At 40.6% G+C, this 23791-nt stretch overlaps 1 protein-coding gene and 1 long non-coding RNA gene across 2 annotated transcripts; both read right to left on the bottom strand.

The window, feature by feature from the left end:
- Window positions 1–17: 17 nt before the first annotated feature.
- LOC146760974 (uncharacterized) lies at window positions 18–1943 on the bottom strand. The gene is made up of 3 exons (XR_014945670.1): window positions 1806–1943; window positions 632–706; window positions 18–203 (listed from the first exon to the last, which is right to left on the bottom strand). It is a non-coding gene; the product is annotated as an uncharacterized LOC146760974 (long non-coding RNA).
- A 1279-nt stretch (window positions 1944–3222) lies between these two features.
- Window positions 3223–23480, bottom strand: MTMR8 (myotubularin related protein 8). Its single transcript, XM_015860622.3, has 14 exons — window positions 23395–23480; window positions 22662–22784; window positions 21870–22032; window positions 20013–20170; window positions 18766–18894; window positions 17727–17861; window positions 16555–16687; window positions 15436–15545; window positions 14257–14382; window positions 12937–12986; window positions 11301–11501; window positions 10757–10885; window positions 9811–9937; window positions 3223–7913 (listed from the first exon to the last, which is right to left on the bottom strand). The coding sequence occupies exons 1-14, from the start codon at window positions 23416–23418 to the stop codon at window positions 7632–7634; spliced, it is 1890 nt and encodes a 629-aa protein (XP_015716108.2). The 5' UTR covers window positions 23419–23480; the 3' UTR covers window positions 3223–7631.
- Between the last annotated feature and the right edge of the window lie 311 nt (window positions 23481–23791).

Genomic DNA, 23791 nt, shown 5'->3' with positions numbered 1-23791 from the left:
ACAAGGCACAAACTTAATTTACTTCACTGTTTTCTTGCTGAAATTGCAGGGAACGACTCCGTTTTGAGTCCCTGCTGTGACCCAGGACAGCCCACTGTAGCACTGGCTTCCACAGAACACACTCTCCTCCTCACACCATACCTGAGTGCGTTTTCCACTTTCAGAGCAATAAGATGACCAAGCTCCCCTCCTCTCATCCACATCTGCAAAAACAAGTCACTCATTTGGTTCTATAAAATTATGCAGTATAAGTGCATAGAAATGCAAAAAACTTTGTGGGGGCAAACAAAACAAGGGGGAAGGAGCGTGCGGGCTGTCTTATCAAAAGCTGTCAGCTGGTGAGTGTAATCTTATTTTATCCAGTTCCCCCTCAACCTTTTCCAAACTTCTCAGCAGCGGAGCAGGAGCGGTCTGATGGTTTGAAGCAGCACTATCAGCAGTACTAGATAAGAAAGAAACCAAAGTACCCAGCAGAGAAATCTCCACTACTGTAAGAACTAAAACCAGGGCACTCGGGAAAATATTTTCCATGTCCTCTCCAATACACTCTGGTGAGTTTGGAGCTGCTCTATGGAAAGTGTGAAGAGCAAGAAAATGTTTAATAATAATAAGCTTTAAACTTTCAGCTTACTTGTAGTTTCCCTGTCTCCAAATTCACTTAGTACATGCCGTTACTTCAAAAAGGTCCCTTCTCCTGAAGTCAAAACTGTGAATGAAATTGAGAAGAAATGCTGATAAATATCATGAGAAAGGCTGGGAGTTAAGGATTCATTAAACATCAAGAAGCTGCAATCACAACTAGGATTCTGCAGTCAGAAAAGCCAACCCTGACTCTAAAGCCATTCAACAAAACACAAATAGAGGCAAGTAAGTAAAAAGGCAGAGATTATAAAGGAGGGGGGAATAAAAGATACAGATAACAAAATCAATATACCTTGAGAAGTATGAAACATGGGACATTGTAAGGGAATTTAGACATGAAAGGAAAACCCTTCAATGGAAGAAATTAATGATAAATTGCATATTCTTTGGTTGCTGCTGCTTTCAACCAAGAAATCTTAGAAACAAGACCAACTTCTTCAGCGAGGAGCAGTAATAAATAAACCCGGTGCTAACAAAGCAAAGAGCTCAAAGTACTTGCTGAATAAATCCACCATTCAACTGGACAAGAGCAAACTGAAATATTCATTATGCTCCCTTAACAGCTGAAGAGCCACGTTAAATAGAATTTTGCATGAATATTTCAACCAGTAGCTTCAGATAAGCACCGAACGGGAGCTTGTGGAGAGGTGACTGATAAGTCAGACCTGTTTCTGTTAAGCTTCCTAACACTTCAAACTCTGGGGACGGCTGAGAAGTCAGGTCAGGAAGGACTCTCCTATCTGAACACCAAGGGGGCTCCCCCCAGGCTGTGTCACCTGACACGTGCTCCAGGAAAAGACATTCCTTCGTCAGCTGTCCATTAATTAGGGAAGAATTAAAGGACAGGTGTACGTTTAACATCAATCAAAGAGGTTGTGTGGAAGATCAATCCCGTTCAACGAAGTTGCTCTCAGAAAGATTATAGTTATTAACATAGCTGAAAAAAGTTAATGAGCTTTCTGACTTAACACTGCAAAGCATTCAGATTTCAAATTTTAGCACTAAATCGTACCAAATAAATAACTTCACAGGGATTAGGGATTTACTAGCAGCCCTCGAGGTCTGAAACGAGCTTTTATTGTGCGGGGCACTGTAAGCCACTGCAAAACAGAACACAGGAACCAATTCAAACTTGGGGTTTACTCCCGTGCCCATTAAAATACCTGCTTGCAGTTTCCTGCCACTTGCAGCCGTCCGCTCTGCAGGTCACTCCCTTAGAAGTGGCTCTGGTCACAGTCCTCAGCAGCAGTGAGATTCAGATTTTAGCCACGAGAGGGCACGAACACCTGCACACACCCTGCTCAGCATTTACAGTCTAAAGGATGCATTAACATACAAGATGTGTAGTTTGTAACTACATCGAGAGCTCAGATGAGATCACTGAAGCGAAGGAGGAGCAATGAAACTCGTTACCCTTCCTCCATGAGCTATAATCCTTTAAAGAACTGTTAATGTAGTTTGTCATCAGACGAGTTTGTCCTTTTACACACAGGCACGAAGCTCTAACACCAGCAGCTCCTGCCAGCACCGTTAACTGCAAGGCAGCTGAAATGGAGAGAAAAGAGCACAAAGTTAAATCACTATCAAAGAAACACAGCACTACTGCTCCAGTGCAGAACTGAAACAAATCAAACACGAAGATCTTTGGTATGTATGAACCTGAATCTCACCAAGACAGCGTGCTAAACGCTTCTTCTATCTTAACAGCACATTTACCTTCAGATGTAGCTCCAGTTAAAATTTCACTGACAGCCTTAGGAATATTTAACATTAGCAAAAAAAAAAAAAAACTTAAAAACTTCAAACACGTGAGGAATGAATACAACCAACTGCCAGGCATATTTTTGGCATTTATTCCCAGAAAACAAATATCCACTTCTAGGATGCACAGTGCAGTGGAAAGCACTCACCAGCTGGGTAACAGGTGTTGGTTTTGGGCCCATTCCTGGTGTTCAGGGGCTTACTGCCCTCTTCCTGACTGATGATGAAGAGCGGGCAGCTATTACTATGCAAGCCTGAGTGGTTTTGGTGCTAAACTCACCCAGTCCCTCCATCTCTGCTGCAGAAGAACACACAGAAGGTCAGCAAGTCACAGCCCCATGTTCCCCCACTCCCTCTCCCACATCTCTGGCACAGTAAAAGTCTCCAAACACGTATTTTACAATTAGCTACTAGAACAGCCCGCACTGCTCTGCCGGGTGGATTCAAACTGTTTAGTCCTACCCATGAGCGAGGGACAGTCTTCCAGGAAAAGAACTCTGGGAAAAAAAATATTAGTTTTTAATAGAAAAAGTGGTCTGAGATGGCGCAACAAAATGTACAGCAATATATTAAGATTCAATACCTCTTGATTAGCATCATCATTAAAAAAGAAAAGACACTGACAGCGCTGAGCTTGGTGAGTTACAGCCCAACAGGCCCTCCTAAAACCAAGGGATGTCACCTGCTTCCTATTCTGATAAAATAAGGGAAATCACACTCAGACTGAGATAAACTACTTAAGAGCCTTGAGATGAATTTACATTTAAAGTTGTGAAGTTCTGCGTTGAATTTAATGAAGAAACAGACCAATCACCACCATTAAAAAGGCAAGGTATTGATATTTTTCTTTTTAAGAAATAAAAAGCAACTGTAATACAAATGTAACTCCAAATACATTTAGAGAAAGGACACAGTGCTCCTCTTAACACGGTACAATGTTTTGAAGCACTGCATTAACTAAAAACGCCTTTCATGTGCACAGCCATTGCAGCACATTCGAGAACATGGGATTTAATCATACACAGTTTTATACAACCATCCCTCAACAATTACAGTCAGGACAAAAATAGCAACTCACAGAAACAGCAAAAACATGTAACATTTTCAGCTGAGCACTATAGACAAGCAAAGGCAAGTTCCTACAAAGATCACTTGGTGATGATGAGAAAAGTACATATTTAGATATTTATTTATTTACATATTTAGATCCAGTGCTACGAGTTACTCCAGTAGTATGCTGCTACATTAAATACAGAGGCATATACACATGGGTCAACATGATGAGAAGAAATTAGGTCAACCATTTGAACCTACCCTCCTTCTGCATTGCTTCTGTCGTCCGCAAGATGCTAAAAGGACACAGCGCCGCATGATTAAACAATTACACTAACAAATTACAGACTGCAACTGGCACCAACCTGGCTGCTTTTAGTGCTGAAGATACTTAACAAGAACATGCACTTCAACAGGACCTGCTGCACATTAATTAAAACAAAACTATTACATTCAGAACAGATCATTTCCTCCCGGCCTGGATTTCAGGCATGAGAAATGCTTCTATGTGCAAGAGGGACAGCGTGTAAACAAGGAATTGCCCCAGCTTCTAGTAATAGCTTGACTCACACACACACACAAAAAGGATTCCAGCTCTCGATACATAGTGGTGCCAGCACTCCCTCTCACTAGGCCTTGAAGACTACATAGGGGAATTCAACCATGATACCAGAGAATCTCAAAGCAAGAAGCGCTCCAAAAATAAGGAAAAGTTTTGCATAAGCAGAAACCACCCACAGCAAAAAGGACCCCTCTGTCATCCCTGGCAGAGGAATCCAAACAGAAAGCAGCAAGTTCCACTGTTAACAGCTCCTAACAGGAAAGTACTCATTGATTTTACAACACGCAGATAGATGCGCCACTAGGAATAAATAAGTTACAGTAACTTCTCACCTGTACAGTGCTCAAATAAGGAGGTTCCTATCTAATAGCTTTTAAATTTCCCTTTAACGCTTCCAGGGAACATACATAGAAGTCCCTCGCTACTGCCAGCAGGGCACTAGGACCTGAGAACACACTGCAGTGCTTTGAACAGCTGCTCATTTTTTGGTCTTAAAATCATATTCAAAACAACAAGAAAAACCCTCACAGCTAAGCTAATGAGTTTGCAAACAAATAACCTTATGGAATTCCAAGAAACCCTGGAATGTATTACAGCTCCCTTAATTGACAGCACCAGCACTAATGATTTCTAGTTTTTGTAGACTTTGGCCAAGTTCATATATATATGAGTTATATATATATATATATATATATAAACCCCAAAAGCTGAAAGACTGCAGCTCGTTACCCTCCTTTCAGCTGGGTTTTGCATTTCCAAGTATAGAGTCACACACTGATTGCTAACAGCTCCTAAGCACTTTCAGTGCATGAAGTTTTCTTTTCAGGGTTGTAGGCTCCTAAATATTGCCTTCCAGAAAGCTCTGTGGAGATGCTGATTTTAGGGATAAGCAAACACTATTACACCTGGGGGGAAAAAGATAATCTGCGTTAATTCAAAAGACAAGGCAGGGTGTAAACACAGAAACCTTCTGCAAAATATCTCTATTTATGTAAAGATTAACATGGGATATATCTAAATTCCTCAGTAGTCAAAGTTTGTCTATAATGATCCCGTTTTCATTACGAAAAGCATAGAACCTGTTGACATCTAAAAAAACTGGTGCTAAGAACTGCCTACCTTGGTCTCATTTACCATTTAGTTACCTAATTCAGAAGCTATGCATACCATTCACTATCCTCCACTACTTAGAAGGAATCAATCTATTAGCTTGTTTGAACAAAGCTCCGAACTGCTAAGCACACACGTGAAATGAGCTTTTAGACTATGAAGAGACAACAATTACTTTCCAGTAGAAGCCTATGGCAGAATTTCAAATCCTGTGTATTTAGAGAAGTGAGAGTCAGGCATGGGTGCTATCCCTCTGCCTGATGAATACGTGAGTATTGCAAACAAGGGCTGGCAGACTATCTAGCTTAATGCTGAGCATGATTAGATTAACGTTAATCGGATCTTTTTAATAGTAAAGAGACAAAAGAACAGATAACCTTGAGATTAAAAGTACTTGGAAATGAGCATCCTTCAAAACAAATACAGCTGCCTGCATCATACATAGTATAGTACATAGACGTGATGCTCAGAGTTTGTTGTGTGGGTACATTTGTTTAAGCGTATCTAGGTTCAGTACTTAACATACTTAGTTTGTACTCACACCTTAAAAACAAGTGCTTTTTAAAACAGACTTAAACGTTACTTGTTTGAACATTTAAAAACCTGTAACGTTAGAAAAAGTAGAAAAAAGTTTTTCCTTGCCACTGGTGAAACTAAAGAAACTTCTCTCTGCTATTACCCTTGTTACCTGAGTCTTTGGGTATGCTTAATAAAGCACTTTCTTACCCAAAGGGATACACACAGAAGAGTTCTCTTCTCTTCCTGAAAGCATTTGAAAGCGTTCATGTTGAACTCTGGAACTACCCCAGTCACCTCACCGTATGTTGCATGCACACCAACAACGGCTATGACGATGCTGTAATGGAGTAATTGAATGTTTCTACTCCTTATTTTAGATTGGGAGGGTTAATTTTAAACCAAGTATTTTAAAGTTTTTTTTCATAGAGATTCTGATTTAAACATTTACCTGATGGGAACATCTGATTTAAATAACATAGTCCAAAGGAGAGTGGAAAAAAAAAACCAACATAATGAATTAAGCTGCACTAAGAGGAACCTTTGTGCAATATAAACACATCCATAGGCTAAACCTATCCAGAACATGTATTGTGGAATAGCTTTTCTGGGCCATCCATTACCCCAGGGAGATGAACCTTTGGAATTGAGTAAATGGAATGCATTTCTCCTTTAAACCATTGACTTCAACCAGCATCTCCACTGCAGATTAAAGGAACCAAGCACTGAAGTGAGGCCAAGATGGAGCCACAATAATGACTCAAGATGTTCATTTCTTAATCCAATAGCGGGTTACATCCCAATTAATAAATTCATGTTTTGTCACCAGCTCCACAAAATTACACAGTTCAATGCTCTGAGAGAAACTTTCCTTTCCCTCAGGTCTTGTCATTGCAGATAGGTCACGCCTAAGGTTTCACTTGATTTTAACATTCGCTATAATCACTCAGTGGGTGATCAGAAGTCATCATTTTATGTCTCATTTCTACAAGAGACTGAATACACCTCATCTATAATTGTTGCCTTATTGAAGGATGTGGAAAGCACATCAGACCCAACACAGAACAAGTTACTCTCCTGCTTCAGCTTATCCAACACCAATTAAGAGGAAGATTCCATATGAATTTGAGTATTTCTCTTATGTTGCCTTATTTCTAACCCTCCCATCAAAAATCCACGTGCTATAGGCTCTGTGGCTTGCTACACTCTCACAGATAAGTAAACGAAGTCCAGAAAAGCTCATTCTTTCAAAGGTCAGCTTAGAAAGGAGCTGCTTAACTTGGGACCAGCACAGATCTGGGGGAATGTGGTAGCAGATAAAAAACAACTTTGTTTAAAAATACTGACTACAAAGACGGCCAAATACTACACTCTACACTAAATTAATACTACTGCATTGCACAGCTAGATATAAAAGTGGTCTCCATAGAAAGGCACAGTTTTTTGTTTAACAAATGTGCATAGGAAACAAAATAAATGTATCAGTTCTTCCATTAGGTGAGGGTCCATGCAGAGATTCATCCACAGCCAAGAGACTTTTCACTTTTAGATGAACTGAAAGGGCATTTACAACCCTGCACCACCACTGACTTAAATGCATTGCATCTCCTACTCCCCTCATGAATACTGCATCAACTCCTAAACCCCATGTTAATTGGCCATGATGCCTTCCAGCTTAAAACAGCAGTACTGCCGGATAATTCTAAGCCTTAAAACAAACATCAATCCTCCACTTAAAAATAAGGTTTATACTGTAACTCAGGATAGCCTCCTCAGCAGCTCTGTATGCATCTTCATCATTTTAGCCCCAAAATGATGCAAACCAAACCAAACATGGACTGCACTCGCTACAGCGAGAACAGGCCCCTGCAAACATACATAGTAACACTTAGCAGGAAGTGGTTAGGTGGTCTCCACCTTGACAGGGTCATAGGATCCTTTATGCCTCACAAGCACCTGCTTCATTGAACTCAATTCTCAAAGCTGGTCAATGGTGCTGAGGCTTTCCATCCTTTGTTTCAGAGTTTAAAACATCGACGCTGTCATTAAGATGGAGGTCTCGGTGATTAGCCAGGTTCTCTTTGTTTTTCTGGTCCACATCTGATGTAACATTTATATCTCCAACTGAAATACCGTTGGTCAACACAGGAGGTGGTTCCCGTTCATAATCCTGGGGAGTGTTCAGCATTGGTGTTTTTGAAGCAGCGCATCCTACTTTAGATAAGAAGGAAGCTTCACTGGGTAACGGACCATCAAGGAAAGGAAGTTTCTGCAAAAACAGAAATACATTATAAAAAAATAATGAAAGCCGATATTCCCAGATGTCAGGGGTATAAAACAAACCTAACAGCCCCATGTCGATGCCTCTTTTTTTGTTCTCTAATTGGGAATTAAAGTAACACATGCAAGAATCTATCCTAGATCGTTTTGGGTTTTTACATATAAACATTTAATCAACTAAGCAGTAAAATTACAGGTTTAAGCCTTCACATTAAGCTAGCAAAGGACATTAATAGGTCTTCTCACATTTTTAGATGACTATCCCACTACTGTACTTCTTAAGCACACAGAAAGAATACTGCAAGTAGAGTCTTAACCATAAAGATATACTTCTCTTTTCAGGCAACTGTTCATAGAAACTATGGGGAAAAAAAAGTAATCCATAGCACTTCAAAATACCTACCCTTTCTGCTCCCCTTCCTCTCACATTCCCTCTTACTCTGCCAAGACAGTTATAGTTATCCTCATATAAAGACAGACCTCTAGGGAATCTGATCAGGGCCGACCAAGCTTCTGTGCAGTGTGTTGCTGCTTACTTCATTTTGTGGTTTAAAGGAGAGAAGTTGGTTACTCTGGACACAACTTGTGCCCTCCAACACCACCACCACAGAAGTGGTAAATGCACAAGCTTTCCTGCATTAACAGTGCACTTCAGCTCAAAGACTGTTACTTCCAGAAAACAATTTAGCATACATGACCCAGTTAAATTTCAGCCATTACATGAAAGCCAACTTTCATTTCAATTCCACTGTTCTAATAACTGGCTGAAACCAGTTTTTCCAGTGCCATGTAAATCAGAAGACAAAGGAAAACTGGGAGGATAAGCTGTTCATAGTTTTCATGGGTGGTGGAGGGGAAATAAGAGTCCTTTCTTTTTCTCCCTAGCAACTCCCTGAAGTTTGCTACAAATCAACCCAGATTTACTTTAATACCCATTTTATCATGATCATTTGATTAGAAAATTAAAGAACTCCTTAATAGCCCTACTGAGAAGGACTTAAGTCTTTCATCAACCAGGAGCCAGCAAAGTGCACTTCTGGCCTGGAAGGTCAATGGCATCCTGAGTTCCATCAGAAGAGGGGTGGCAGTAGGGCAAGGGAGGTGACTGTCCCCTTCTACTCTGCTCTGTGAGCCCCAGCTGGAGTACTGCATCCTGGTCTGGGGCCCTCAACACATGAAAGACATGAAGCTTCTGGAGAGGGTTCAGAGAGCCACAAAGATGATCCAAGGGCTGGAACACTTCCATGAAGATAGGCTGAAGGAACTGGGCTTGTTTGCCCTGGAAAAGAAAAGGCTGAGGAGAGACCTCATAGCAGCCTTCTGGTATTTAAAGGGTGCTTATAGACATGAGGGAAATCAACTTTTTAAGTGGGTAGATAGTGACAGGACAAAGGGGAAAGGTTTTAAACTAAAGGAAGGAAGACTTAGATTTGATATCAGTGGAAGTTTTTTACTGTGAGAGCAGTAAAATGCTTCAACAGTCTGCCCAGAGAGGCTGTGGAAGCCCCATCCCTAGAGGTGTTTAAAGTCAGGCTGGATGGGGCCCTGGGCAGCCTGATCTACTGCTTGATCTAGTAGCTAGCAACATTGTCTACAGTACTGGGGTTGTAACCTGACAATCCTTGAGGTCCTTTTCAAGCCAAGACATTCTATGATTCCATGAATTATAACACCATAGAGCCTGCACCATCACTTGACCGAACAACTTTGACTCAGAACCTTCATCTGCTAAAGAAGCTATTTATTACAGTAACATAATTTAAGTACTCATTTTATCCTGCTCTGCACAGAAAGTTGAAGCTATTTGTTTTAGAGGCAATGTTTAATCCCAATTGCATCTGCCAAAACCATCACATGACAAAGTACTACTGACACTCAGGACTCACATTTTCCAATTCAGATGCATTGTCCTCTAGTTTTATCTTTTGCTTCATGCAGCTCAGAAGATGATCCAATACACACTGTTTGGGATGCATTCCTTTGTCAAAGCGATTGTACATCCCACACCAAAACCTTAAGAATATGGCAAGAAAGGAGAATTAGGCAGGAAATTTTACACTACTGGTCATAAAAAAGAAAAAGAACTTTCAAGGGGTTAAGTACTTCATCCCTGTGATACAAATGAGATGGCAGTAGGCATTTAAATAAGACAAAAATACACTTTGTTCTGCAGTAGACTCACTCAAGGGCTGGGCAGTTCACCTTCAAGTCCTCAGTTTGTTCTACTTCCCTATTTCAATGAAAATCCCCCATCTTCCACACGTGCATCCTTCTCTTCAGCAGGGAACAGAAGTGAGCAAGAAACAAAGCAAAATCACCCACTCCAGCTGTGGGACCCAGGGAGGCAAATACACAATGCAACAAGAAACCCCCTCTTGTGAAAGCCATCCTCACTGCAAAAGTCTGGGTGTGATTGGACACTGAAATTAATGTTCAAAAGACTTTCTTAATATATGTTAAAAAGGAGGAAAACAGAAACTTTAACAACTGTTTACCCTCTCAAGTAGACTTATCAGAGCAACAAATCAAAAGTGGGAATGGGTGCACAGGTTAATCTACAGATCTAAAATTAATCCTCTTTCCGTTCCTCATCCCTTTTATTAATACAAAAAAACTACCTTTCTGTACCTGCATTTATTCAGAAGAATTGACTATATACTATACTTTGTATATATTTACTATACTATATACTGCCATTTTATGGATGTGGAATGGATTGGAAAGAAACAAGCCACTCTAACCAGTGAAAAAGCATTTTAGTAAAGTTGAATTAAACCTCTGTTACAATGAAACAAGTGCCCCCATTCCTCCCTTCTTGAATAAGCAACTTACTGAAAACTAAAAGGTAGCGTGTTGGGTTGAAGCTCTTTGTAAGCTGTAAATCCTCTGTACAAAGGATTTCTCAATTCCTGCTTCTTCTGTAAGAGGAAAGGCCACAGAGAATGGGTCTTCTCAAAGATTCTGTCAATCAGAAGGAAGATTTTTCGTTTTAGTTATTAGATCATATTAAGTAAACTAATAACATTGACTGTTCTGAGTAGAATTAGAATGAGGGACGTTAAGAACTACTTTTACATAGTAACTGATCGATGTCTTAAATGCAAAATACATCACTGAGGAGCACATATAATCATTTTAAATGGATAATACCCAGTCCTAAAGCTGTATCTGCAAGTAATTATTATATTCCAGAATAAAACACCTGACCAAAGCAGAGATAATTCATCTACAATTCCTTCTCACACTGAAGAAGTTATCTGCGGAGACATTACCCTTTAAGGAGTCACAATTACAATAAAAACAAGCACACAACGTGCCCTTTTTCTGACATTTGAAGTGACTTTTAGTCCACTGGCTTCATTAAATGCTAACTCACTTCAGATCTTCACGCTCCTTATGGCAGGTGCCAAGGAAGTTTCCAAACTGGCAGGAATAGACGTGATCGTGGATTTCCAGAAGGAAATGTTCATTAAACTCAAATGCACAAGGGAACTGTTGCATGAGCTGCCAGACACACTCAATGAACTGAGTGAAGACAGGAGATACTTCTTTTGGGTCACCATCCAAATGGCCACACCTAGACAAACACAAACAAAACAGGGTTAAATCCTGTGTCACCCACAAAAACAAAAAGCCACCTTAACCACTAAACAACTGAGAAATACTCTAGTAGTGAACAACAAGAAAATATCATGCCCAGCCAAAAACAACACAACTGCCCATTAAGGTGTGCCCCTCCTCATGGGATTAAGCTCTTAAAACTAAGCCTTTGCACACACAGGAGGGTTCTGATCAACAGCAAAATTTCACAGTGCTTCTAGACCTCACGTTTTGTGCACAGGGATTAATAAAATCCCAGCAACTCTCCAGTCCTTTCATCAACACAGAATCCAAAGACTGAGGAGGCCATAGCAGCAGAGGAAAAGACTGATATCAAAGGACTGATATCAAAAGGTAGTGTCACTGAGCAGCCTGCCCATATTGCTTTAGTGCTAACCCATGTACTAATAGGATACCACAGACACACACCCTCGGTTGCACAGCACCCTCTGGACCACAGAAACACAGTGGTCAACTGAACCTCAGCTCACCAAGGCAATAACTATACTCCAAAACCTCTCAGTATGAGGTCAGCATTCTCATAAATTATTATAAACTATCAGAGAAGAAAAATACAACCATAAAGAATATGAATATCTACAGTATTTTTGGAAGATAACCAACTCCCTATTGTACTATATTGCCTGTTCTTAACAGGAAAAACTTGAGGATATAATCTGGAAATCCAGGGAAATAAACAAGGCCCACATAGGTTTTTACCTTGAAATAGCTTCTAAAGAAGTATTAAGGGGCACACATTACTCATATTCCCCTATAAAGGAAACAATTTGTCATACTATTAAATGGGTAATTCTGTTTCACCTTGAAAACAAAGTCTCCATTCTTAGCAATTTAGTATCACTGAACAGACGGTTCCCACAATTCATTTGGATCCTCTCTATTTCTAGAGGCATAGGGCACGATAAGCATCCCAAGGCAATACTCCTCCTAGAAGGCAGCTAACAATTACAGCAATGTAATTCCTTAATCTGCCTAGAGAATGCAAATCATAATTGAATTTAGCATTACAACGGGATGAAGTTTCTGTACCAAATATGGGGGAAGTCCCAAAAAAAAACCCATCAGCTGCAATTTTCTTCCAGAAGATGATGGCAGAAGAGCATGCCTTGCTCTTCTCATGTAATATGGATGCTATTTTACAGGCAGGAAAACATTCAAAATTCAAACAGCTTATTCAAAACCTTATATTTCAAAGTAATGAAAAAAAGACTACACTCAAAATAGCGCTGGTAAAACAACCCCACTCTATACTGGCTGCAGTTCACTAACTCCAGTGGTATCAGAGTCTTCACTAATATTTTTAGAGAGAGCACACAAGCCTGAGAACACTGATTAAGTTTCACCATCTAGCCTTCACCCCAGCCACTACACCCAGTGTACCATCCTCTTACCTGTGTGAAAACTTATGGCCCATTGCAATCCACTCCTTTTCTATAAGAACCTTCATTTTCAAAACAGGTTGGGAAAAAAAAAGAAGTATTACTAAATAGAAATATAGAAAATAGAAGTATTTCTAAATAGAAAAAGCAAGATGAAGCCTTTGATAGTAATTCCTTACAGCTCAAAACCAAGGTTACCTGCTGACAGTACTACTTCAAGCATATCCACAGAAGTCAATGAAAAAACTAATAGCAATTTACACATTAGTTATCCACTACTATGTATTCACTGCTAGTAATCCATTACTGTGTGTCCTGCTACATCCTACAAACATCAATTCCTGATATCATCAACTAGGGACTTCAAGAAAAGGAAGGCAGAAACTCACAAGAGATTTCTTTCAAAATTAAGTTATACTGATTTTTTCCAAACTTTTTGCTTTCCTGACAGTTCTGTTGCATTCATCCAGGAATAACCGCTGCCTCAGCATCTGCGCATACAAGCTACTTTGTCAGAGGACAAGTATTTGCCCCTTTCAGTTACAGCTCCTGATCCCAATCACAGTAGTGTTAATCACACAGAAATATGCATAGCACTACTGAAGCCCAAATATGTGTCACACTGGTATAATTTTAACTGTTAAAAGGCTGCAGTGTAATCCAGAAGCAAAAAATCCTAATTAAAAAACAGCACGTAATGAAAGAAGCAGATCCAGCAGATCCAGCAAGGGAGGCAAACTCTGCATTGTTCTGATCTCAGGGTTTCTTTTAAGGATCTCTGAGAAAGAGCAGCAACCTGTCTTTTGGGTATATTAACAAAATGAGACAACTGGAAAGATCACAGATCTGTCTGTATTTATGTAGTGATGGCTTCATATAAGAAAAGCCTTACTGCAGAAGCAAAAGGCCAAATTCTTGTGTAATGGCTTTAAAACAGATCTTATGCGTTTCCCTGTGTACTTCAGACTTCAGAATCCTAGAAGAGATCCTCACCGTAACACTCTTAAATGACAAACTTCTCCACCACCTTCTCTGTGGATTGCTGCCACAGTCCCATCCTTTGCTCACTCCTATCTTGCTGAAATGTCTCATTAAAGGATCTTGTGGACTTTCAAGGAAACAAAGATTTGGGAATTGTAAATCAACTACCACTGTTTTGTGCCTGCAGTGTTCAGAGCAATTAATGCTCGTTGAAAGAATCAAAGCTGTTTTTATATAGGTCATCTACTGTTTGTTCCAGGAAACGGCCTGAAACATTTAATTAAGCCTTGTTTACATTTCAAATCCAAAGAGTATTTTTTATTTTTGAAATTCCAACATCTGTGTTCTTACCATGAAGCCTTTAAAAGTCCTATAAAACGGATCTAAGAGGAGGCTAGCCAGGGAGCAGACCTGTGCTGTGCGGTCCCACCCATCAGAGCAGTGGACCAACACACTGGCCTTTTCATCTTTCACAGCCTGTGAAGGAGAGCAGACAGAACAGTTTAGCAGCCTTCTAGTTTGGTTACTGTAATCAAATGCTTTCCCTTCATCTGCATTTACCATATTGTTCTCAAACCCAAGAGAAAGATTTGTCATTTCTAATCTGAACCATAGAAAAAAACACCATTTCCGGGCATAAAGCCATCAGCTCCAACTAGAATAAAATGCTGTAGCATGCCATGTCAGCAACAGAGATTGTCAAGAAACAAAGATCCTCTGATGTGCAAACACTTCATCCTTTGAAATGCCACCAATCTTCAGTCCTTTCCTCTGAGGGAGGATTTGGTAGATGAGTAAAGAATAACCACAAGCGTCAAGAAAAACAAAACAGAAGAGGCTCAATCGAACTTCCTCTCATATGGATCACCTTCTTTCCATTGCTGGCAGAAATTAGCTTTTCTTCTACTACATTGAAATGTTTTAAGAGAAAAGACAACATTTACTGAAGCGACTCCTCTCAGTGCTTGTTGTCTTCATTCCCTTTATTATTACTGAAGAGCAATGTGCTTTATACACTTTTCTCTCTTTCCCAACCTGCAAACTCATATTACCCAAAAAAATTCATAGAAATGAGGACAGAATTGAAAAATACAGATCTGTGATTCCTGCATCTCAGCAGACAGCAGGATGGTTCAGACAATCCCTCAGTTCAATGATTAGTGAGCGTGATGCATTAAGAGCATAAGGTGACAAACTGTTTGCACTACTGAACGTGCTATAGGGTACAGAGGCATTTACAAATGTCACTTATCCACATTCTGTGATTCTACACAAGTGAGTTTTAAGGGAGCCACAGAATTATAGAATGGCCTGGGTTGAAAAGGACCTCAAAGATCATCTAGTTTCAACCCCTACTGTGGGAGGGGTTGCCAAGAAGTCCAGATAGTCCTAGTGACTGCATTAGTACAAACGGTTATTGCTCAGTCCCAGTGGTACTTCCTCTGTTCCCATGAGGAAACTCAGGAGTGAGCTGGGCTACTGACTTGCTGTGCTCCAACCACAAGCTGAAGCTTGGAAATATAGATTTACCTTTGCGAGAAAGACACTTGCATCCATCACAGCCTTTATGTGCCGTAACCAACCTGAGTTCTCCAGCCCAGTAAGGAAGTCACTCATGGATGGAGACTTTGTTTCACACACTAAGAACACAAACAAAATAATTAGCTGAGACTCCATTAACAACATTCTTTTCTTTCCTCATCATCACCTCTTCACAGCAGCAGAGCTTGGTAGGTTTTTAAAGCTGATTCTCTCTGACTTAAGTGTCTGCCTAAAGAAAACAACTGGTTGCATATCTGAGCACACAATCGACAAGTATTTTTTTAAGCTACAAGAGAACTTGAGGATATAAAAGTATCTTAAAACTGTAATACTATTTATTCAGCTGAGCTTCCTCTGTTAAAATCTAGTATTCAGTGGCACTCAACACCAGTAACCCTCATGCAGACACCTAACAACCACAAGCACACTGTCACTTTCAAAGGTTCAAAGAAAGGAGAGTTCTAACTTGTAACGTATAACCTTCAAGGTACTCAGATTTGAAGTGCATGTTGAAAATCAGCATAGAAAATACAGTAATGCAGATCAGTAGTCCCTAAGCATCACTGAGATAGGTTTGTACCGCTGTTGAAGTTTGGTGGTTAGGAAGGTAATAAAGTATTTATTCCACCTCCTCCACCAGCACAAAATACATCTGCCAGCTATAGCCAATTGAGGACTTACACTTGTCTGAAGGCCAACCTCATTGTTGTGTGAACAGCCTCACCTTTCTCCAAGGTCACTACAAATCCTGCAGCGCTACCTGGCCAGGCAATTGGCAGCATCAGTTATTCAGCTACTTGAGGTTAGAGGAGCGTTATGCTGACTACCAAAACATTAAATTTGTATTTTAAATGACAGCATCTGTGTTATAACTAAAACTAAACACATGGACCAAGGGGAATGATTTACAGCACCTACTCTGATGTATTTTCCATCTTTGTCAGCACAGGGAAGTTAACAGTGTTAACTTACTTATTAACTTACTGCCTAACTTACTTCCACCACCAACGCCAAATTCCACACCTACTTGTACACATAGGACATACCATATATTGGTCAAAATGAGATAGAAGCAATAGAGAGCCCACTCATACGCACAGTACTTACCTTCCAGGAGTTTCTGCAAGCTGTTCCGCATCACATGGATGTTTTCGATGCCAATAAATTTAAAGCGAATGTTCTCGTAATTGTCTTCATTCTCATAACCCTTCCCAGCAGCTCGGTTGGCCATGGCATTTAACTGTCAAATTCAAAGGAAGAGGATGGAAAAGAGAGAAAACGACAACAAACAATACACAAAATAAGCGAGTCTGCTTCCCAAAGCTTTTTGCCTGTTTGATTTTAACCTCCCAGAACACACACTCAACAAAAGCTGTTGCCCAGGTGTCCTTTAACACCTCCCCACATTACTTTCAGACATATTACTAAGTGTATGTCAGCACCTCCAGTCCATCAGTCACATGCAGAGATTCAATAAGACCTTGGCTAGCGCTTCTCAGGCCAGGCAGAACCAAAGCCTGACCCAACAGCAAAAGACTGATGTCACCAAGGAAGGTAAAGAGATGGTCTGTCTTTATTGTGAGGCTACATCAAAAAGATTCGAACAGAAGTCAGCAAAGGAATGCCACTTCATGAATAACATACATACATGGTAGTATAGAAATAGTTAGAGAATTCCAAAGCTTTTCACAGACATACATGCACAGATGAAATAAAACCACCTGAGGGATACACAGAGACAACAAAATTGAGCAAAAAGAATGCAGCAATTGAGTGGAAGCACAGAAGAGAAGTTGAAAAGCTGCCAGTTGTGTTAATAATTATCACCCCAAATTGCTCGAGAGCCACCCTACCAATCTTTAGTGGTGACAAGAAAAAGCATCTCAACCTCACACAGAATGAAAAGCGCTTCAGCCTTGCACAGCTGATTCTGAAAGCTGCTCTCCAAACCAATGTTTTAAGAGCACATCTTGAGAATGGCTCACGTCTCAGCCAGCTTCGAGACTGCTGGTCACTTCAGGTCATCTCTAATGCAAATCTCAACCTAGAGCACTCCCAGAGCACAAGCATTCTTAATAACACTTAACATTACGGTTTTGTTATTTGCAAGCATTCACCATATCAGGAGACAAGATAAGGAGCCTGATACTGAATTCATCGCTTCAGAATGACATAAAGCTACATGAGAAAGCATTAGCAGAGCTGTGAAAATTAACTGGAAACAGCCTTGCTAGCACAGATGCAAGCTCTAGAAGTAACCACAAACCACATGAAGATACCTTTGGCCTTGTGTCTACAACATACATGAAGGGACTCCCAGGGTTGGCTTCTCTGATTGCCTGTAACATTTGCTCATCCTCCAGACAACGAGCACTGAACCCAGAGAGGGGCTGGCTACAACGACATATGGCAGCCTGCAATACACAACAGCTCACACTTTAGGGCAATGCAGCAGAAACAATCTGAAAGCAGGAAAGAGTATCACATCATTGGTTTTATATCTCACATACACAGTTTCTCTGAAAAACAGCTTCTTAGATGGACACACAGAATTGCCATTGGAATATTCCACAAAGCTAGGATTCTGAGAAGCTCAAGAAACAGATTAAGGAGCCCTTTATTGTCCCGCTCTGAAATCCACTGTGCTCTGACTAATAAGCACTATACCATACTGTATTTTAGTTTGGCTACAGGAAAAGTTCAGCTGTTGCCAACACAACCCCACAGGCGGCAAGGTCAAGGCACGCTTCCTCAGGAAAACAACAACTTGACTGTGACAGCATTTTCCTGACATCTGCATCTAAAACACTGCTGAAACAGCAAAGTTAAAAATTTACATTGTGGTCTTCAGTGAAAGGGAAAAAAAAAACAACAAAACTGAAACCTTTGCTTATTGTGAGTTAAGAAGTTATTTCGGGGCGGTTCTTCCTCTTCCTGAGAAAGAAAATTGAGCTGAGTTAACGTACATCTTGTCAAGCATGCACCTTGTTAAACATCATTCATTATAGCTACACAGTGCATTAAAATAACCACACACAGAAAAAAGCACAACAGACATTCCTGAAAGCTGATAACAAACTTCCAGACAGGAAGCTTGAAGAGCTTGTGCTTTTTACATAGCACTGTTATGTCTTTGGTATCCAGCTTATTCTGTGACTTAAACCAATTCTAGAGCCTTTATGAGAAGAACAGTTAAACAAGAAGTTAAAGCACTTGAATCTCATCCTTTCCTTTCACTGGAAGGGGCCTGCACAAGAAGGGGAACCCTTGGTATCCAGCCCCACCCCACCCAAGACAGCAGATAGTTGAACTACTAACATTGTTTTCTTTATATAAGTAAGAAAGCACTGGAATCCGCCCCCTGCTTCTGAACCTTGAGCTCCCAATCACCGTTGCTTTACTAGCAGCTTTAGGCACCACGATTTCTGGAGGATATGTGTTGCAGACCTGAAGTGAGAAGAAAGAATTTAGATATTACTGTGTTATCAATTCAAGATATATTCATTTTTAGTAAATGATCTCACGTTTATAATTAACACAATACATCGTTCACCACAGTGTATCAAAACAAACTGTATCAACTTTACAGATGAGACATCCTCCAAGTCTTTACTTGAGTAACGATAGGTTTAAAATGCAAACTGGAAACCCAGAGGAAACTGCAAAGCATTGGCAATTGAAAGTTACATACTAGCAAGTAAAGCTTCAAAACCATCAGTGTTTTAGATGCTCACATTCTGATGCCCTGATGGGAAACGCACTTCCCATGTCATCTCAATTCAAGCATCCAAAGGCAGCTGTTTAAAACTCCAGTCACTTCTGACAGCAAGGCATACACTACTTCAACCCAAAGCATAACAATAAAAAACTGATGGGGAGAGAATGAAGAGCACAGAGGAAGGACTCAAGAGGAGTTCGGTGTCTTTTAGATAGGAAGTCTGTGCATAATACCAGAGGAAACAGAAAGGGAAATTGTACAAAGCTGGAGTTTGATTAAGCTTGTTGAGTAATGTTTCCATTTATTGTTGTTTAAACTTAAGCTGACCTTAAAGAGAGGGAAATAGCAGAAGCCTGTTAGAACTGAAACAAAGTCTTTCCTAAGCATGGGATCTAAACAAGCAAGAAAAAGAAAGCATCTTCCATTTCCATTTCTTCCTCCCTTACTCCAGTCCCTTTTTCACTCTGCCTTGTTCCTTAACGAGCCAAGCCGCTCCCATATATTTCTCCTCTAAATATCCCTCATTATACCCCAGGAACACAGTTTGGAAACACCTAAAGAACCCACGGGTACATCAAGTTTTCATAGCAGATGGTTTGACATTTCTCTAGAAAAATAAGTAACCGGCATTTTGCCAGAGGAAACCAAGCAAACCAAGGTGACTCTGAAGCTCTGTTCCTTCTTAGCATCATAACCCACAACTTCACATTAAGAAGCCACTGCTTCGATTAAAACCAAGTGAGCTCATTTTTCCCCAGAGGCAACACTTATGCAGCAGCAGAATTGCTGAATGTCATTAGCACAAAGAAAGATACTGCACCAACTGGCTACTTTGGACAAGAATTACCTCATAGTCTTTGTTAAGATCTGTTATTTCCCAATAGCCATTTGGGATTCCCATACGCTGGTAATCTACTTTCAAATCAATCAGTTTCCATCCAATCTCCCGGTTATCTTTAGACATTTTAGGATTGTAAGAGAAAGCATAAAGTTCTTCAGGTTTCACTAGGAAGTAGAAAACAAAAAAATAATTAGTTATGTTACAATATAGAAAGGTCAACATTTCTTAATAAGGCTTATGTTCTGGCTAACACTGCAGTATTTTCTTACTATTAAAACTGTAAAACGTTCTGAAATAAATTACTGAATTTCCTATATGTGTGCCCAGAGACTGACACTGCAAGAACTAATGCAGAAATTAAAACATTCAGAGACTTTTTTTGTAAAGAGTTCATAAAAAAGCTCTTGCAAACCTTCAAGCTCATTGCTTAACAGTGAATTGTGAGCTGCATAGAAAGCATCTGCATGGAAAGCATAACAGGTGCACTGAATGTTACTGGTGGCCCAAGAAAAGCTTCAGGCTGCACCCAACAAATGATAATTCCTTCCTCCCTCCATCTCTACCTTATAAATACAAATCCCACCAATAACTCATTTGGTTGACTCCCAAGGCAGCGAGCTCTCCATAGAGCACACCTGCCAGCGTGTGATAACACAGCCAGGTTAGCAGACAGGTAACCCATTACTGTCAGTCATACACATCCAAACTAGAAATAACTTGATGCTCTGACAAATAATATGAAAGCATACAAAAAAAATTAAACAAAATGAGTCCAAAATTCCATAAGTAGAACAAAAGAAAGAGCTGCAAAACGTTACACCAGAGAATACAAAAGAAAGTGACTGATGTGATCTCCTGCAGTGACAGCTCCCACGTTTCCAGATGCTCCATAAGCATCTCATTTCAAAACTGAAAGAACAGTGACAGCTTTTAAACACGACAGCAGAATTCTGACAGAAACAGCCCTAAAATTAGAGCTTTGTAACTAAGAAAACTCCATAGCTCGGGACATGAGGAAAATGATGGGAAATGACAAGGGGCTTTCATTTCCACAGGTGGCTCAAAGCCAAACTCAGCCAAACATTTCAACTATGGTACTTCTAATTAATTCCTATGTGATGAAGCAGACTGATGCTATCGACTCTCTTATAATAATGCCAGACATCAAACATCAATTCAATAAGGGAAACAGATAGAAATAAGGGAAACAGAAGCTGAAGATGGAAGCCAGGTGAAAAACCCCATGGAATGCCGTCCTGCAAGGAGAACAAACAGCCTGAAGGTTCATCCTTAAACTAACCAGCTGAGGCAGCCTGAACAGACCACAGGCTTCTGAGGATGTTTTGCATCTACTCAGAGACAGATTCCAGGACAGGACACCAGGGTGAAGCACAGGGTTACACATCCAAAAGATCAACACTAAAGAGTTACCGGAATGTGCTACTGGGAAACAACAAGATTTACAGCAATGCGGGATCTGGAATTCTATGGACATCTGGCTCATCTGGAAAGAGCAGAGCTATGCACAGCTAAATCAAAGAAATAACTGGCAATAACCAGCACTGAAGTGATACTTGGTACATGTGCTACACACACAGGTCTTCAGAAGATTCCTCATATCCACTGTCAGAAGATGAGTGCTTACTTTACAGGCAAATAGCTTGAGACGCACAGGGTAGCAATCTACTGCACCCACCCACACAAATCACTTTTGACAGCGCAAGTACATTCTGATTTCACACCCTCCTCTCCTGCATTGATACAATAAAATCAATAGTGTGACAGGCAAAGCTTTTGCTAGTACTCAAACGAGCCCCTGAGCTTAATGCATTGCAATAGTTTGAGAAACAGTGTCCCAAATACCTGGTTGTGAAAGCTTGAGCAGGGAGGTATACACTTCATGACAGTCACGTTCCTGCCCAATAACAAAGTGAGCCACATGGAAGTTCTTGCAGTGAATAAGGAGCGGGCATCCAGCTGTGGTTAGAGGCAATTTTTCTACAGTTGCAATATGATGATGCAGAATCTAAAGAAAACAGGAGATAATCAATATCTTTCAGATCCCACTAATAAGGCCATAAGCTGTACAAGCAGACTGGAGAGCTTTGCAATACACTTATCAGCAGAAAATGAGTTGATTTATGATATTTATCTAGCGAACATAATAACCATCCAGACTGCATACCCAAAGGGTATTTAACAATGAGCCAGACTGAAAGAACACAGACATATAACAAAGTATTTCTGGAGACTGATATGTAATTGGGTTCACCTGGTCCTACAAAGAGCAAGATCATATTCCTCTTGCTTCTTTTCCACCCACAAACGCAACGTATTAATTATAAAATGGGAATGATGAAATAAAGGTTGCTATTTTCAGTGCTAGTTTTACACTTCTAAGTCCTGTAAGTTCAAGTTTGGCAGTTTTGTACATCGAGCTTGAGGTCAGAAATGAGACAGAAATGAGGTTTTTGTTCCTGGAACTATTGGGTCACTTCACCATTGCGTTCATTTCCTCCCAAAAGGGCAATTTCTGTTCAACGTGTGATATTTAAACACTATAAAAAGCTACAACAACTTCAGAATCTGTGGAACTATTCATATGGGATACAAAGTATATTTTAAAACATGTATTTAAACAAGTATCACACATACCCATGTTTCTTTCCTGACTTCAGCAGAAGCATCGACATAGATAAGATGGGTAGCTGTCAGGTATAAAGTCCCGCTTGCTGCCCTCCTGTTTGTATAGCGATCTAGTAACTTCACGTTTTCCACCTGCAGTAAGAGCAAAGGGTTACCAAGTGAATTTAGCTCTGATCAAAGAGTTTCTAAACAACTTCAAAGCACTGCTGGGAAAGAAACAAGCCCTTCACTCTGACTCAGCCCTCACAGGAGGCACTGATACCTACACCTTTGCTTATATATAAAGCACATCTCGTGAACCACACTAAGCCAACTAAAAACACATTAAGAGGCAACGGCACAGAGAAAAACGTTAGTTTAATAAATATCTACTTCTGTGGGTTGTTCTTTTTCCCCAGATTTGTTTGTCAGTCATAGAATTCATGAAGTCATAGAAGCAAAAACCGAAAGTTATGAGGAAAAAAAAAACAAGGACATAAACACCGTAGGAGCCTTATCTGCCCTCAAGGGAAGTTGGCTGGTTTATGAGCACAGAGCACACAGAGGATCCATTTAACAAGAGCTCGTAACGCCGCTCGGTCCTCATAACAAACAGCAGTCGCCCTGTTTACCTCACACACACAACGCAGCGCCCGGCCTGAGGCTCCACAGCACAGGGCAGCGGAGGGGGGCACCGGTCCCCTCACCCAGCCCCAAAACCCAGCGTTCTACACGGAGAGGAAGGAAGGCGACAGCCGCTTACCTTCGGCGTGGTGATGTGCTCCATGATGGCACCGCCCGCACCTCAGCTCACCCGCCATTTGCAGCGGGCAGCTCCCGCCCCGCCGCAAGGCTCGCGAGATGCTGGCGGGGCGGAGCAAAGGGGCTGCATGGCCGCCATTGTGAGCCAGGGAGGGTGTGTGGAAGCAGCTCTCTTCGTTCCTTGTGAAATAAGATTGTGCTGCTTCACCTCGTCGATACAAGGGATTTTAGGCAGCACTTTGCTCTGTTTCTTCCAAGTGGCTGCATAAATTTGCACTATTGGTGGTTTAACTATGGGAAGATGGCTTCAGCATGAAGAGGATAAAGGAAATCTCTAAGGTTCACTCTGAGTTTCCACTGGGAGACAAATTATATGTTTCAATTAGTGAAACTAAAAG

This window comes from Coturnix japonica, chromosome 4, assembly GCF_054131305.1.
Source record: "Coturnix japonica strain WE chromosome 4, WE-NBRP24, whole genome shotgun sequence".
Classification (NCBI taxonomy): domain Eukaryota; kingdom Metazoa; phylum Chordata; class Aves; order Galliformes; family Phasianidae; genus Coturnix; species Coturnix japonica.
This window is presented reverse-complemented; position numbering and strand designations above follow the sequence as displayed.